Source organism: Dipodomys merriami, unplaced genomic scaffold (assembly GCF_024711535.1).
Source record: "Dipodomys merriami isolate MVZ:Mamm:240054 unplaced genomic scaffold, mDipMer1.0.p SCAF_1, whole genome shotgun sequence".
NCBI lineage: Eukaryota > Metazoa > Chordata > Mammalia > Rodentia > Heteromyidae > Dipodomys > Dipodomys merriami.
The window spans coordinates 140,368,803-140,382,775 of NW_027202270.1; the positions used below are offsets into that span (position 1 = coordinate 140,368,803).

General features: G+C 37.1%; 1 protein-coding gene across 5 annotated transcripts in view; it reads right to left on the reverse strand.

Moving 5' to 3' along the window:
• The window catches only part of Kiaa0586 (KIAA0586 ortholog), a 130,227-nt gene that overhangs the window by 86,721 nt on the left and 29,533 nt on the right, over nucleotides 1-13,973 (reverse strand). For all 5 annotated transcript variants that reach the window (XM_070032601.1, XM_070032610.1, XM_070032592.1 and 2 more), the window contains 7 exons: nucleotides 13,349-13,481; nucleotides 12,303-12,523; nucleotides 11,169-11,241; nucleotides 9,298-9,522; nucleotides 4,131-4,305; nucleotides 2,858-3,052; nucleotides 1,113-1,300 (listed from right to left, as the gene is read on the reverse strand). In XM_070032601.1, coding sequence (XP_069888702.1) covers nucleotides 1,113-1,300; nucleotides 2,858-3,052; nucleotides 4,131-4,305; nucleotides 9,298-9,522; nucleotides 11,169-11,241; nucleotides 12,303-12,523; nucleotides 13,349-13,481 — 1,210 coding nt within the window. The remainder of the gene's footprint in view (nucleotides 1-1,112; nucleotides 1,301-2,857; nucleotides 3,053-4,130; nucleotides 4,306-9,297; nucleotides 9,523-11,168; nucleotides 11,242-12,302; nucleotides 12,524-13,348; nucleotides 13,482-13,973) is intronic.

A 13,973-nucleotide genomic window follows, 5' to 3' on the forward strand; every position in this document is an offset into this window, starting at 1 on the left:
AGCGAACGTTTACTGAAATAAGACTTCCTACAATAAGTGTTAAGACAGAAGTATGTTATTGTTACAAACTGTGCTTACTCTTGTTCACATCCTTTGAATATTTTTGAATTTTGATCTATATGTTTTCTCAGTTAAAAGTTAACTCTTTGCTAGTGCTTTCCTTTTTTATGTTGTTTTTCTTATATAAGTAACTTTTGGATTTTATTTTGTTTGTTTGTTTGTTTTTTTTGGGTCTGGTCATGAACTTTTTGGGTCCTGAACTCTGGGCCTGGGCGCTGTCCCTCAGCTCTTCAGCTCAAGGCTAGCACTCTACCACTTGAGCCACAGCGCCACTCCCAGCTCTTTTCTTTTTGCTTATGTGGTGCGGAGAAATCAAACCCAGGGCCTCTGGCATGCAAGGCATGCGCTCTACCACTGAGCCACCTTCCCAGCCCCTGGATTTTATATATTAAAATCTTTTCTATCATATCTGAGTTTTCTTCTCTCATATACCAGGCTTGGTCTCAGTTTATATAAAAATTCCATGAAATAACCTTCTAATATTTCTGTTTTAATATTGTATAGTTTAACCTACTGCCTATGAAATAGTAATTTAGAGTCTAAAACTGATCTTTCTTTCACACTGTTAAAGCAATTACAACATACATAATATCATTTCCATGAATTTTGTTCACTAGTAACACAAGAAGTCTCTATCTTGCTACATATACCTTTTAGATAACCAAGGTTAATTCTAAAATCCTGTTATATTGGACTAACACCAAAACTCAACTTTTCTAAGCCATTTATTCTTCCAAATATCAAAATGATCCTTTGTTTTTGCAGATAAAAGAACTTGGTTACTTTTTTAAATTTGAAATTATAGATTAAGTTGAGGAGAACTGATAACTTGACTAGTCTTTTGTACATAAAAATAAGTTCTCTCTATAGGCATCAAGTCTTTTTATATGTGTTTGTGTAAAGTTTGCAGCATTAGTATATAAGTCACACTCTCTAAGTCTTCTTAAACCATGAAGAAATCAAAATTTTTGTGAATTATAATAATTAAAGTACCAATATTGAGCCCAAGATGTTTTTGTCTTAAAACTTTCTGCTTATGCACCCTGGCATACCTGTACAGCAAGCTGAGGAGGATCTTTTTTTTCTGACTTCATTTCAACAACTGCTATATTAGGTTTCTTTACTCTAGCTTCTCTTTGCTGACATGATGGAGGAATAGAAGTAGTCACTGTTACAGGGTGTGGCTTCTTTATAATCACTCCAGCAGGTGGCATGGAATCGCTATTACTTTGTGTTTGTCCTAAAAAATTGAGAAAAGAAAAATGAGTCAACTATTTCCAAAATAGTTAGAAAATTCAAATCTATTGCCTGGATATTGTGATGTTCCTTCATACAAAAGGGAAACATTCTCTCTCCATCATTATACTGTCAATATAAATACCACGCCATCCTTTATAGAAGTGGCACAACTTTTAGGCTTCAATTATATTATCTAATGTCATTCTCAAAATGAAGGCTATGAGCTTCTAATACTATAGAGTTTTTTTGTGTGTGTGTATGTTGGTCCTGAGGCTTGAACTCAGGGCCTGGGTGTTGTCTCTGAGCACTCTTGTCACTTGAGCCTCAGCTCCACTTCCAGCTTTTTCTGTGATTAATTGGAGATAAGAGTCTCATGGACTTTCTTACCTGGACTGGCTTCAAACCACAATTCTCATATCTCAGCCTTCTGAGTAGTCAACTAACAACTTCTTTTTTCTAGAAGATAGCCCAGAAAAAAATATTCAAAAGCAAAATCAATTTAATCAATTTAAAAGCATTATATCAATGGGCACCGGTGGCTCATGCCCATAATCTTAGCTACTCAGGCGGCTGAGATCTGAGGATCATGGTTTAAAGCCAGCCCAGGCAGGAAAGTGTATGAGACTCTTATCTCCAATAAACCACCAGAAAACTGTCAGTGGCACTGTGGCTCAAGTGGCAGAGCGCTAGCTTTGAGCTGAAGAGCTGAGGGACAGCACCCAAGCCCAGAGTTCATATTTAAATCATCCATCAAAATCAAAGAAAAAATATTGGGTACAATGCTTCATGAATGTAATACAAGCTAGTCAGGAGGCAGAGATTAGAACGATTAAAATTTTAAGCCAGGGGGTGGGGCAGTTTAGCAAGATTTCTTTTCAATTAATAAGCCAGAGGTAGAGGTACACATCTGCTACCACACTTACACAGTAGACTGTAGGTAGAAGGAGCACTGTATGAGACCAGCCTTGGACAAAAACATGAAATTCTTTGTGAAAAATAACTAAAGCAAGGGAGGACTGGATGTTTAGTTCAAGAGGTAGAGTACCTAGCAAGCATGAGGTTCAGAGTTTGAACCTCAATAACACCAAATAAATTAAGGAAAAAATAGTGATGCAACTAAAAAAAAGTAGACTCTATTTAAAGAGATGATATGAAGGCAAAAATGATTACTAATTGTGAGATTGATGACTTGGAGAGAACTGGCTTAGAACATACAACCACAGAAATCGAACATATAGCAGCCTAGTTCAAAAGTACATGAGAATACTTTAAAGAACTTCCCTTGAGGCATGACAGTATTAACTAGCCAGCCAAATTCTTGAATTCTTGAATTATTATGTCCCTGCATGTTTAATAACTTCATCTACAGAAATGTATTATGGAAAAGGAAAATAATGTTTCTTATGAGTGAAATTACAGCAGGAACTCATCATTTCAAAAACTAGTACATCCTGGGGCCCTCCCCACATATAAAAACAACATACAGATTACTAATTGAAAGTTCTGTTCCTGCTCCGTAGAAATTAAAATTCATTTCACACATTTTGTTGGTTCTTACCTAGGAGAACTGCCATAGGAATTAGATGGCCTTCCAGGGTACCTGAAACAGAAGGTCTTTCTCTGCTGGGGCTGAACAAATACTGCTGATCACCATGAGGCAGTGTAGGTTTGAGATAGTTTATTTTAGAGCCCACCTTCATGGGTTTTGTTGCATAAAAGTCAGTTTGTGTCCTTATTGATTTGACTTTAGTACCTGTAATAATCATTAGTAACATGTATTTTATTTATATATTGTTAAATAATACTTATTAGTTAAATATTATTTGAATATCTATAATATAGTCATCTGCATAGAACTACAGCAAAGTATATTCACAGAAATAAAATCATTCAATTTAATAAGGTGATAGGATCATAAAAGTAGCATACAGACCAGAGGTCTGTTCTTAAATGGCCAGATAGTAAACATTTATTTCTTGTTAGACATGTGGTCTCAGTTATAGCTATTCAATTCTGCTGATACGCCATTAAAAAAGCTATAAACAGTATATAAATGATGAGCATAAAACTTTATAACATAATAAAATTTTATTTTCCAAATTATTTTATTTAACATAGTTATATATGGAAGGATTTCATTGTTACATCTCCATATATGTTTACACTGTATTCCAACCAATCTCAACCCCTCTATCACTGTCTTTGTCTCAACTTCCCCCACAAAATCACATCCAACAGATTTTACTGTTCCATTTTCATAGTTAATATCTAAATAAAGTTTTTTTGTGTGTTGGTACTATGGTTTGAAATCAAGCTATTTTTATTTGTGCACGAAAGCAACAAAAAATTTCACCTATGCTAAGGCCTTAAAATGAGGGCTGGGAAGGTGGCTCAGTGGTAGAGTGCTTGCCTTGCATGCATGAGGCCCTGGGTTTGATTCCTCAGCACCACATAAGCAGAAAAAGCCGGAAGTGGCACTGTGGCTCAAGTGGTAGAGTGCTAGCCTTGAACTGAAGAGCAGCAGAGGGACAGCACCCAGGCTCAGAGTTCAGGCCCCACGACCAACAAAAAATAAAACCAAAACCAAAACCAAATAAAAGGTTTTTAAATACTTTCTAGTAATGCCCATAAATACTTTCTAGTAATAAACAATCTATGTGCATCTCTAAACTCTGGTCTATTTCCTCCTATCACTCATAGAAGGAATTATTTTCCATCACTAAGTATTAGATAAGCTTAAGTGTATGTTTAAGTAATAAATAAAAAGCAAACAAAAGGAAATTTTGGATTTGAAGTTGACAATAAAATGAGGCAAAACAAAATATTCTCACCTTTAACTCGTTCTATTACTTTTGGTCTCTGTGGTTTGGACCTAGGAGATGGAGAATTAAATCTGAGATAAGGTCCTTTTTTAAGAGTGCTGCGGTGGCCCTGATAAATTGGCTTTCCATAAATTTGTAACATATAATCCTCATCTTGTAAAACTGTGGTTGATTTCAAAAGCTCCTATGAGTGTAAAATAAAAACTTGTTATGAAAACAGACATCAAGCACTTCATTTTTCTAAAGTCTCCTTTAGCTACTTTAAATACTATAATATAAATGATTATGTTAGAAAAGTCCTAAATTTTAAAGAGCCCTTAAATTCTGGCTTTACTTTGCAATCATGAATTTAAAAAGTATTCAACTTAAGTATAAAAAGCATCCACCTAGGGGCTAGGAAGGTGGCTTAGTAGTAGAGTGCTTGCCCTGCATGCATGAGGCCCTGGGTTCGATTCCTCAGCACCACATAAGCAGAAAAAGCCGGAAGTGGTGCTGTGGCTCCAGTGATAGAGCGCTAGCCTTGAGCTGAAGAGCTGAGGGACAGCACCCAGGCCCTGAGTTCAGGCCCCATGACTGGCAAAAAAAAAAAAAAAAAAAAAAAAAAGCATCCACCTAAGACATAGGAAAAGTTTTTATAATATTAAGTGTATTTTAATACCAAAAATAATGTTTAGACAGATTTTACATATTTTTTATACTTAAGTGTAAGCTCAGCTAGGAGGGAGGTAGAGATGATCAAGGCCAACCAGAGCAAAAAGTTAGTGAGATGCCATCTCAACAAAACCATGTGGGCACGGAGGTAAATGTCTACAATCCTAGTTACAGGGGAGACATAGGTAGAAACATCAAGTTCTCAGGATGTCCAGGGCAAAAAATGAGATCCTATCTAAAAAAATAACCAAAGCAAAAAGCATTGCAAGTATAGCTCATTTAAGCACCAGGCTCTGACTTTACATCCCAGAAGACAAAAAATAATGACAACAACAAAAGACAAGTATAATAAAAATGCATTTAAACTGTAATCATAGCTACTTGGGAGGCAGAGACTGATGGTTATGGTCTGAGTTCACTCCAGGCAAAAAGAAGTTCATGAGATTCCATCTCAACAAATGGCTGGGTGTGGTGGTGCCCAACTATCATCCTCAGTGACATTAGGAAGCACAAACAGAAGGATCACAGCCCAGACCAGTCTGGGCCTAAAATGAGACCATACCTTAAAAATAATTGTGGGAACCCTCAAGCCCTGTGGGACTGGCCCAGGAGATTTGAATACGAGTAGAAACTCCTGGTTGTGTGTATTTGTGTTTGATCTTCTTCAGTAATCTTGTCAAGAGACAAGAGGAGTACCTCTGTAATTTCTGGCATCCTAGATCTGTTACAGTAACTGTTTACCTCAGTACTTCCAGATTTCCTCTTTCTCTACATATTGGAATATGCTTTTGTTTATCTCCCCTTAATTTCCTTAAGAAAGGGGGGCAATCTGAACCTATAAAAGTGAAGGTTAGGGTCATTCTTGGGGATAACCATATCTGTCTCATTCCTTACCCCATAGTGGTATTGGATTATTACTTATTTAATATTAAAATGATTAAAATGAGCTACACAACTTGTTGGCAGTGATGGGAGGGAAAAACTGGAAAGAGAGCAAGGCAAAAGGTGAGATTGTCCAAAAAGAAATGTACTCTTTATCTGACTTATATAACAGTAACCCTTCTGTACATCATCTTCACAACAGCAATACAAAAATTAAAAAATATTAACAAATTTTAAATGAGATGGCAGTACATGGGCATTTCTTTATCTGTCACCCCAGAATCTGCTGGTTGGAACTAATAAATAAACAACACAAAAAGGGTTTGGTAGAGTGGCTCAAGTGGTACAGTACCTGCTTAGCATGTGCAAGAAACTGAGTTCAAACCTCAGTATAGCTAAAAAGAAAAAAGACAATAGATGTAGTAACTACTCTATGTATCCCTGATTCCACTTGCAACCATAATCTGAATGCCACAGAAAATCAGCAACAAGTGCTAAGTATTGAATTACATCCTTTAATTTGCTCAAAAATCATGCTTGCAAAAACAGTAAGACCTATTAAAATTGTTTGAAAAAGGGATGACTGGGGATAAATAGTAACTGGGGTGAATTTGATGACATGATATCCATGTACGAAAATATCACAATAAACCCATTAAAACAATTAATATATGCTAATAACAATGTTCATCTTTTCATGTGTCTATTGGCTATTCTTATTTCTTTTTCAGAGAAGTCTTTAAGACTTTAGCCCACTTATTGATAGGGTTGTGGTTTCTTTGAGGATTTGGTTTTAGTAGGTTTAATTTTTTGAGCTCTAAGTATATTGTAGATGTAAGGCCTTTGCTGATGTATAGCTAGTAAAGATCTTCTCCCAATCTGTGGGCTTTCTATTTATCCTGTTAGCTATGTCCTTTGCCATGCAGAACCTCTTCAGTTTAATGCAATCCCATTTATCCAGCCACTCTTTGAGTTGCTGTGTTTCTGGATCTTTACTTAGGAAGTTCCAAGGAGCCCTTGAAAGAAATGCAAATCAAAACAACATTGAGATTCTACCTCACCCCAGTTAGAATGGCCATAATTAAGAAAACTAATAGTAACAGATGCTGGCAGGGATGTGGCCAAAAGAGAACAATACTACACTGTTGGTGGGGATGTAAACTTGTTCAACTACTCTGGAAAGCAGTATGGAGATTCCTCAAAAGATTAAACATAGAACTCCACTATGACCCAGCAATCTTACTCCTGGGCATTTATCCAAATGACCACAAACCAGCTTGCACTAATGCCACCAGCACAATCATGTTCACTGCAGCATTTTTTTTATTTTTATTTTTTTACCATAGCTAAGATATGGAATCAACCCAGATGCCTTTTTTTTGGGTCTGTTCATGGGGCCTGAACTCTGGGCCTGGGCGCTGTCCCTCAGCTCTTCAGCTCAAGGCTAGCGCTCTACCACTTGAGCCACAGCGCCACTTCTAGCTTTTTTCTTATGTGGTGCTGAGGAATCGAACCCAGGGCCTTGAGCATTCAAGGCAAGTGCTCTACCACTGAGCCACCTTCCCAGCCCCCAGATGCCTTTTAATAGATGAATGGATCAAGAAAATGTGGTATATACACAATTGAATTCTATGCTTCCATCAGAAAGAATGACATTGCCCATTCATAAGGAAATAGAAAATTATATTAAGGAAATTATATTAAGCTAAGTAAGTCAGACATAGACAAACATAGGCTGTATGGTTTCCCCCTCATTTGTAATAACTAGAATATGTCTAGAAATCTACAAATTAATTCAATCACAAAAGACAAACAATTACACTTGGACATGATTAAACAGCACTCTAAGCATGGCAAAATGAGAATATAAGAGGATATTCTTAGGAGAGGATCACAATGACTCAACATTTTTTTGCTTATCAAATTAACTTATCAAAATGAACTCCAAGAAATGGAAATAAGAGGTTTATTTATTTATTTATTTTTGGGTCCGGTTGTGGGGCCTGAACTCTGGGCCTGGGTGCTGTCCCTCAGCTCTTCAGTTCAAGGCTAGCGCTCTACCACTTGAGCCACAGCGCCACTTCTGGCTTTTTTCTTTTTGCTTATGTGGTGCTGAGGAATCGAACCCAGGTCCTCATGCATGCAAGGCAAGCGCTCTACCACTGAGCCACCTTCCCAGCCCAAGAGGTTTATTTTTTAATTGAACTGTTTGCACTTTTTTCTTTTTTCCCCCCTTTGGTTTATTCCCTGTTTGTCACTGTTTTTTATTTCCGTACTCTTTGTCTTATATATAAGTTTAGCTGATTTTGGGAAGGGAAGGGAAATTACAAAAATGGTAGGACAAAAAGTCAACTAATTCAACAGATAGTCACTAAACACTATGTTGGAAAAGAACTTTACAACTTTGGGGGAGGGGAGATGGTGGGAAGTGGAAGAAATGAGGGAGAGAATAACACTGCTCAAAAAGAAATGTATGGGCCTCATGCCAATGGCTCATGCCTGTAATCCTAGCTACTCAGGAGGCTGAGATCTGAGGATTGCCATTCAAAGCCAGCCCAGGAAGTACATAAGACTCTTATCTCCAATAAACCACTCAGAAAACCAGAAGTGGCACAGTGGCTCAAGTGGTAGAGCACCAGCCTTGAGCTGATGAGCTGAGGGACAGCATTTAGGCCCAGAGTTCAAACCCCATGACCGACAAAAAAAAAAAAAAAAGAAAGAAAGAAAAAGAAAAAAAGAAATGTACAGGCTGGGAATGTGGCTTAGTGGTAGAGTACTTGCCTAGCATACATGAGGGTTTGATTCCTCTGTACCACATAAACAGAAAAAGCTGGAAGTGGCACTGTGGCTCAAGAGGTAGAGCACTAGTCTTGAGCAAAAAAAGCTCAGGGACAGTGCTCAGGTCGTGAGTTCAAGCTCCAGGACTGGCAAAAGAAAAAAAGATATGTGCTCATTACCTTACTTATGAAACTGTAACCCCTCTATACATAACCTTTACAATAAAATTTAAGTTAAAAAAAAAAGTTTGCCGGGCACCTGTGGCTCATGCCTGTAACCCTAGCTACTCAGGAGGCTGAGATCTGATGATCACAGTTCAAAGCCACCTGGGGGCAGGAAAGCCCGTGAGACTCTTATCTCCAATTAACCACCAGAAAACCAGAAGTAGTGCTGTGGCTCAAGTGGTAGAGTGCTCATCTTGGGCTGAAGAGCTCAGGGTCAGCACCTAGGTCTAGAGTTCAAGCACCATGACCACAAAAGAAAAATAAAAACAAAAAAGAAAACTAACACCTAGTTACATCAGTGGAAAAAAAAAAATATGTCTCCCAAGTATCTAATACTGTGTGTAGCACTTACTGGGGACTAAAAGTAAGTTTCTTAAATATAAGCAAATACACACAAAAATATGAAACATATTTTTCCCTAAAAAAATTTTTTTAGTTTGTAAAGAACTGCAGATTTGATCTAGTGCTATCTACATTATATACTCTAAGCCTTAAATACCAATAGTGTAAAGAGTTTACATTTGTATAGTCCCTTATATTTTCAAAACACCTTCATATTCACTTATCAGTTGTATCTGAAAGGGAAAATGACTGTTTATAATACTTAATATTTATGTCAGAAAACAAAGTTAGTATCTTACTACTTTTCTCTCTTTCAGTAAGCTTGAGGCAGGCATGTTCCTCATCGGTGGGCTTCTAAAATACTCTTCTTGTTTTTGAGAGTGCTTTCGTGGAAGTACAGATTTACTAAAAGCTCTGTCTTGTATGTTCATTTTAATATCTTTGTTCACATTCTGAGTAGTCTTGATCTTTTGATTCTTCTGGTCAAATCTTTTTTGTTCACAATCTTTTCTTGAGAATTCATCCTAAGGTGAACAAAAGTAAAATTACTAGCTGAGTGCCAGTGGCTCACACCTATAATCTTAACTATCCAGGAAACTGAGCTCTGGATGATCTTAGTTTAAGGCCAGCTTAGTTAGAAAGACTCCATTTACAAAATAACCAGCAAAAAAGCAGGGGAGGAGCCTGGTTCATGTGGATAGCACTATCCTACTCAATATAAGGTCCTGAGTTCAAATCCCCATACCATCAGAAAATTACTTAAGACCTATCCAAATAATAATAGTTTCTCAGTAGAAGATATTAGAATTTATTTTTGCTGTTACATAAATATACTTTAGTATTTAAAAATATTTTCAAAATAAAAGATATTCTTCTTTGGAAGAATAAACAAGAGTAAAAAGAAGCCAGGCAAATCTAGAACTTGGAAGGCTGAGGCAGGAGTTTCACAAATTTGACTCCAGCCTAGGATCTATAGAAAGACTGTCTCAAAAACACAAAAGCACACAGAAACTCAAACTAAATATGACACTAAAAAGACTACTATTTTACAGAACTGGAAATTGTGGGTGAAGAACAGGAATAGGAGAGTAACTCTTCATCATGAACTTTTTATACTTAATATTTATTTAAACCAGATGAATTTAATAACTTTAGAAAACTAAAATTAGGGCTGGGAAGTTGGCTCAGTGGTAGAGTGCTTGCCTCACATGCATGAGGCCCTCGGCTCGATTCCTCAGCACCATGTAAGCAGAAAAAAGCCAGAAGTGGTGCTGTGGCTCAAGTGGTAGGGTGCTAGCCTGGAGCTGAAGAGCTGAGGGACAGTGCCCAGGCCCAGAGTTCAGGCCCCATGACTGACAGGAAAAAGAAAGAAAGAAAGAAAACAAAAATTAAAAAGGTTTAAAAAAGCAAATAACTAATAGTAAAACGATTAGCTGAAATAATTATTTGAACATACATTATACAGAATTCATCACTACAGGACATACATATTACTAGTTGACAGCAGAGGCCAGAGCCTGACTCACAGGTCAACTTCTGGCTCATAGGTCAGTTTCTATTCAGGTGGACTCATATCACATGGCTAATATAAATTCTTTATAAATACATATTCTCGAGTAACAGATTTAAACAATATATTCACTTGTTTACTGCTGTGGGAAGCAAACTGCCACTTCCCCTTGCCACCACTAAGAACTTCATATGACTGATCCCTTAATAAATAGCTCCCAGACTCCTGCAATGCTGAGGGGTGAAGATATACCACACCCTTCATGGATATGGGAAAGGGTGTTTTCTATCTGAAACTGTCTTCTCTACCTTAGAAATTGAATGTTTTGTTGCTGGTTGCTTTCCTAAGTAATTGTGGTGTGTTTACTTTAGCAAGCCAATGTTTATATATCTGCTATCTTGAAACATTTGTGAATGTCTACTTCTTTTCTAATGCTTTAATAAGTTTTCTTTCAAATTACTCATAACTTAGATACTTTCTAAAAGTCAGCCAGGTTAAGAACCACACATAAACAGTGTTATACTCATTACTGAGTGACAGTGAAATGAAAAATTATAAGTAGACAAATATAAGAATTATTTAAAGAACAAATATGAGACTTAGAAATTGAAGCCACTGTTACATTCTGAGATTTCATTTCCAGGTTTTTCCAAGACATACCTGAATTTCTGCAGAAATGGTTTTAATCCATTCATCTACTTTCTTTTTGATCCTAATTTTCTCTGACATCTCTCTACAAGAGAAAAAGGACTTTTCTTAAATTAGTCTTAATTCCCTAAGAATAGGACCTAGACAGATATACCTTATATGTTTTAAATTGACTGTGTAGGCCAATATGCTTCATCTTAAAATAAAAAACCAGTAGTAGGGCTGGGAAGGTGGCTCAGTGGTAGAGCGCTTGCCTTGCATGCATGAGGCCCTGGGTTCGATTCCTCAGCACCACATAAGCAGGAGAAAAAAAAGCCGGAAGTGGTGCTGTGGCTCAAGAGGTAGAGTGCTAGCCTTGAGCTGAAGAGCTGACCGGACAGCACCCAGGCCCAGAGTTCAAGCCCCACAACCAGACCCAGAAAACCCCAGTAGTATTAGTAGTATTAGTTTTCATCAAATATTTGAAGGAAAAATGTTTAAAAAGAACTACAGATATGTAGCAATAAGAAAAACAAAAAGGGAAGGAAAACTATCATATATATTCAATTTCCAACTATAATGGTCCACATCTTCCAAGGCAATAAAGAACTTTTTCTGAATATTAAAACATAGTAAGCGCTGGGCACCAGTGCCTATAATCCTAGCTACTCAGATGGCTGAGATCTGAGGATCAAAGACAGCCGGGGCAGGAACATCCAGGAGACTTTTATCTCCAATTAACCACCAGAAAACCAGAAGTAGTGCTGTGGCTCAAGTGATAGACCATTAACTAGCCTTGAGTTGAAGAGCTCAGGAACAGTGCCTGGGCCTAGAGTTCAAGACTCACAACAGACACAAACAAAAAACAAAAAACACAGTAAGCACAGTGAAGTGCTCAGGAAAAAAAACTAAGGAAGTAGGGCTGGGAAGGTAGCTCAGTGGTAGAGTGCTTGCCTTGCATGCATGAGGCCCTGGGTTCGATTCCTCAGCACCACATAAGCAGAAAAAGCCAGAAATGGCGCTGTGGCTCAAGTGGTACAGCACTGCCCTTGAGCTGAAGAGCTGAGGGACAGTGCACAGGCTCAGAGTTCAGGCCCCATGGCCAACCAAAAAAGACAACAAACCAGCTTCATATATACCCTTGGGATGCCACCAATAGTATCCTACCTATTGGTAGATAAAGAATTGATAAATGAATACATAGCAGCTCCATCTTTAGCACGAACAATAGCTTCCAGGTTTTCTTCAAGTACTTTCTTATTGTTTTGTACTCCTCTCAAAATCTGCTCAGCATCTTTCAATATAGATCTCGTTGCATTGTTCGTTTGAAGCTTAACAGAATTCTGTGGAAGATCAGCTAACTTCAATGGAATTGAAGATTCTTTTGGCTTGAAAGAAAAAAATAGAAAAAAAAAGTTACTATATTAAAGTCACATTGATTACTTTAAATAACGTCTATTATTATGGTTGGAGCAATAAACTATGTCAATTTAATTCTCTTTTTTTAATGCCAATATAATTCTAAGGACTAAATTTTTTATAAAAGAATTGTTTTTCTCCCACTTCAAGTGTTAATATATGTGTTAAGTCAACAAAGGTGGGAAATCTACAGCAATTGCTCACGGACTGCTAGGCAGTCAAATAGCTATAAAATCAATATTTCTGAAGAATGCTAAATAAAATAAGAGCAAGTTGGATCTAGGTAGGTGTGGCAAACATATGGACTGGATCAGCAGGGGCCATTCACAGTTCACTTTCTCCCTTGCATCTCTCTGCTAGATTATGGAAAACCAAAGATGGCCATGTACCTCAGTCCTAATTAAAGAGGGGTGGTAGGTAAATAGAAATCACTGGGTAAAGGGTTCTAAAATTTTTCTATAAAGGAAAACATCTTGGATAACATCTTTTTCAGATGTCTGACCTGAAAACTTTTTATTCCTCCATTATTATTATTATTTTTTTTGGGTCCGGTCATGGGGCCTGAACTCTGGGCCTGGGCGCTGTCCCTCAGCTCTTCAGCTCAAGGCTAGCGCTCTACCACTTGAACCACAGCGCCACTTCTGGCTTTTTTCTTTTTGCTTATGTGGTACTGAGGAATTGAACCCAGGGCCTCATGAATGCAAGGCAAACACTCTACCACTGAGCCACCTTCCCAGCCCTCCTTCATTATTTTTATCGTACTAATCATCAACTTTAATTCATTCCAATTCTACCTGGAATTTGCCATTTGTTTCCCTCTTCTTTTGGCCAAGATTATGAAGAACATCATTATACTTCTGCATAGTCACTTTGGCTGTTCCTAGCTCCTCACAGGAAGGAAATCTTTGAGAAGGAAGAGTTTCAATACTACAGAAAGTTAAAAGAAAAAAAATTCCAAAGTTATCGAAAACTCAAGAAACAATTTATTACACAAGTCATTGAAACATTTTTGAGTGTAATAATACTAAATGATATCCTACTAAAATTGTGTCATATAATTAATCGGTAGTGTGATAAACAGAAAAATCGTAAGAGACAAATCAATTAGACCAGAAATATTTATATCCAACAGGAAAAAGCAGAAAAGGCTTTGCTTTCAAGAAGCTAACATAAAGGATCACATTCAGATTAGTAGACAAAAAACTTCATACAATCTACAATGATAACAATAACAAACTCATCAAAATCTACTTTAAACAAATCAAGAATTTTACTTAAGAAAAATAAATTTACTCTGATTCTGAGTAAGAACAAGCTTTAAGCCTTTGAAAACAAAACTTGCTTCATTTTTTAGGACCTTTCTCTCAACTTTGTAATCCTCAAAACGAATAATCACTAAAAAGGATATAACAGGTTTAG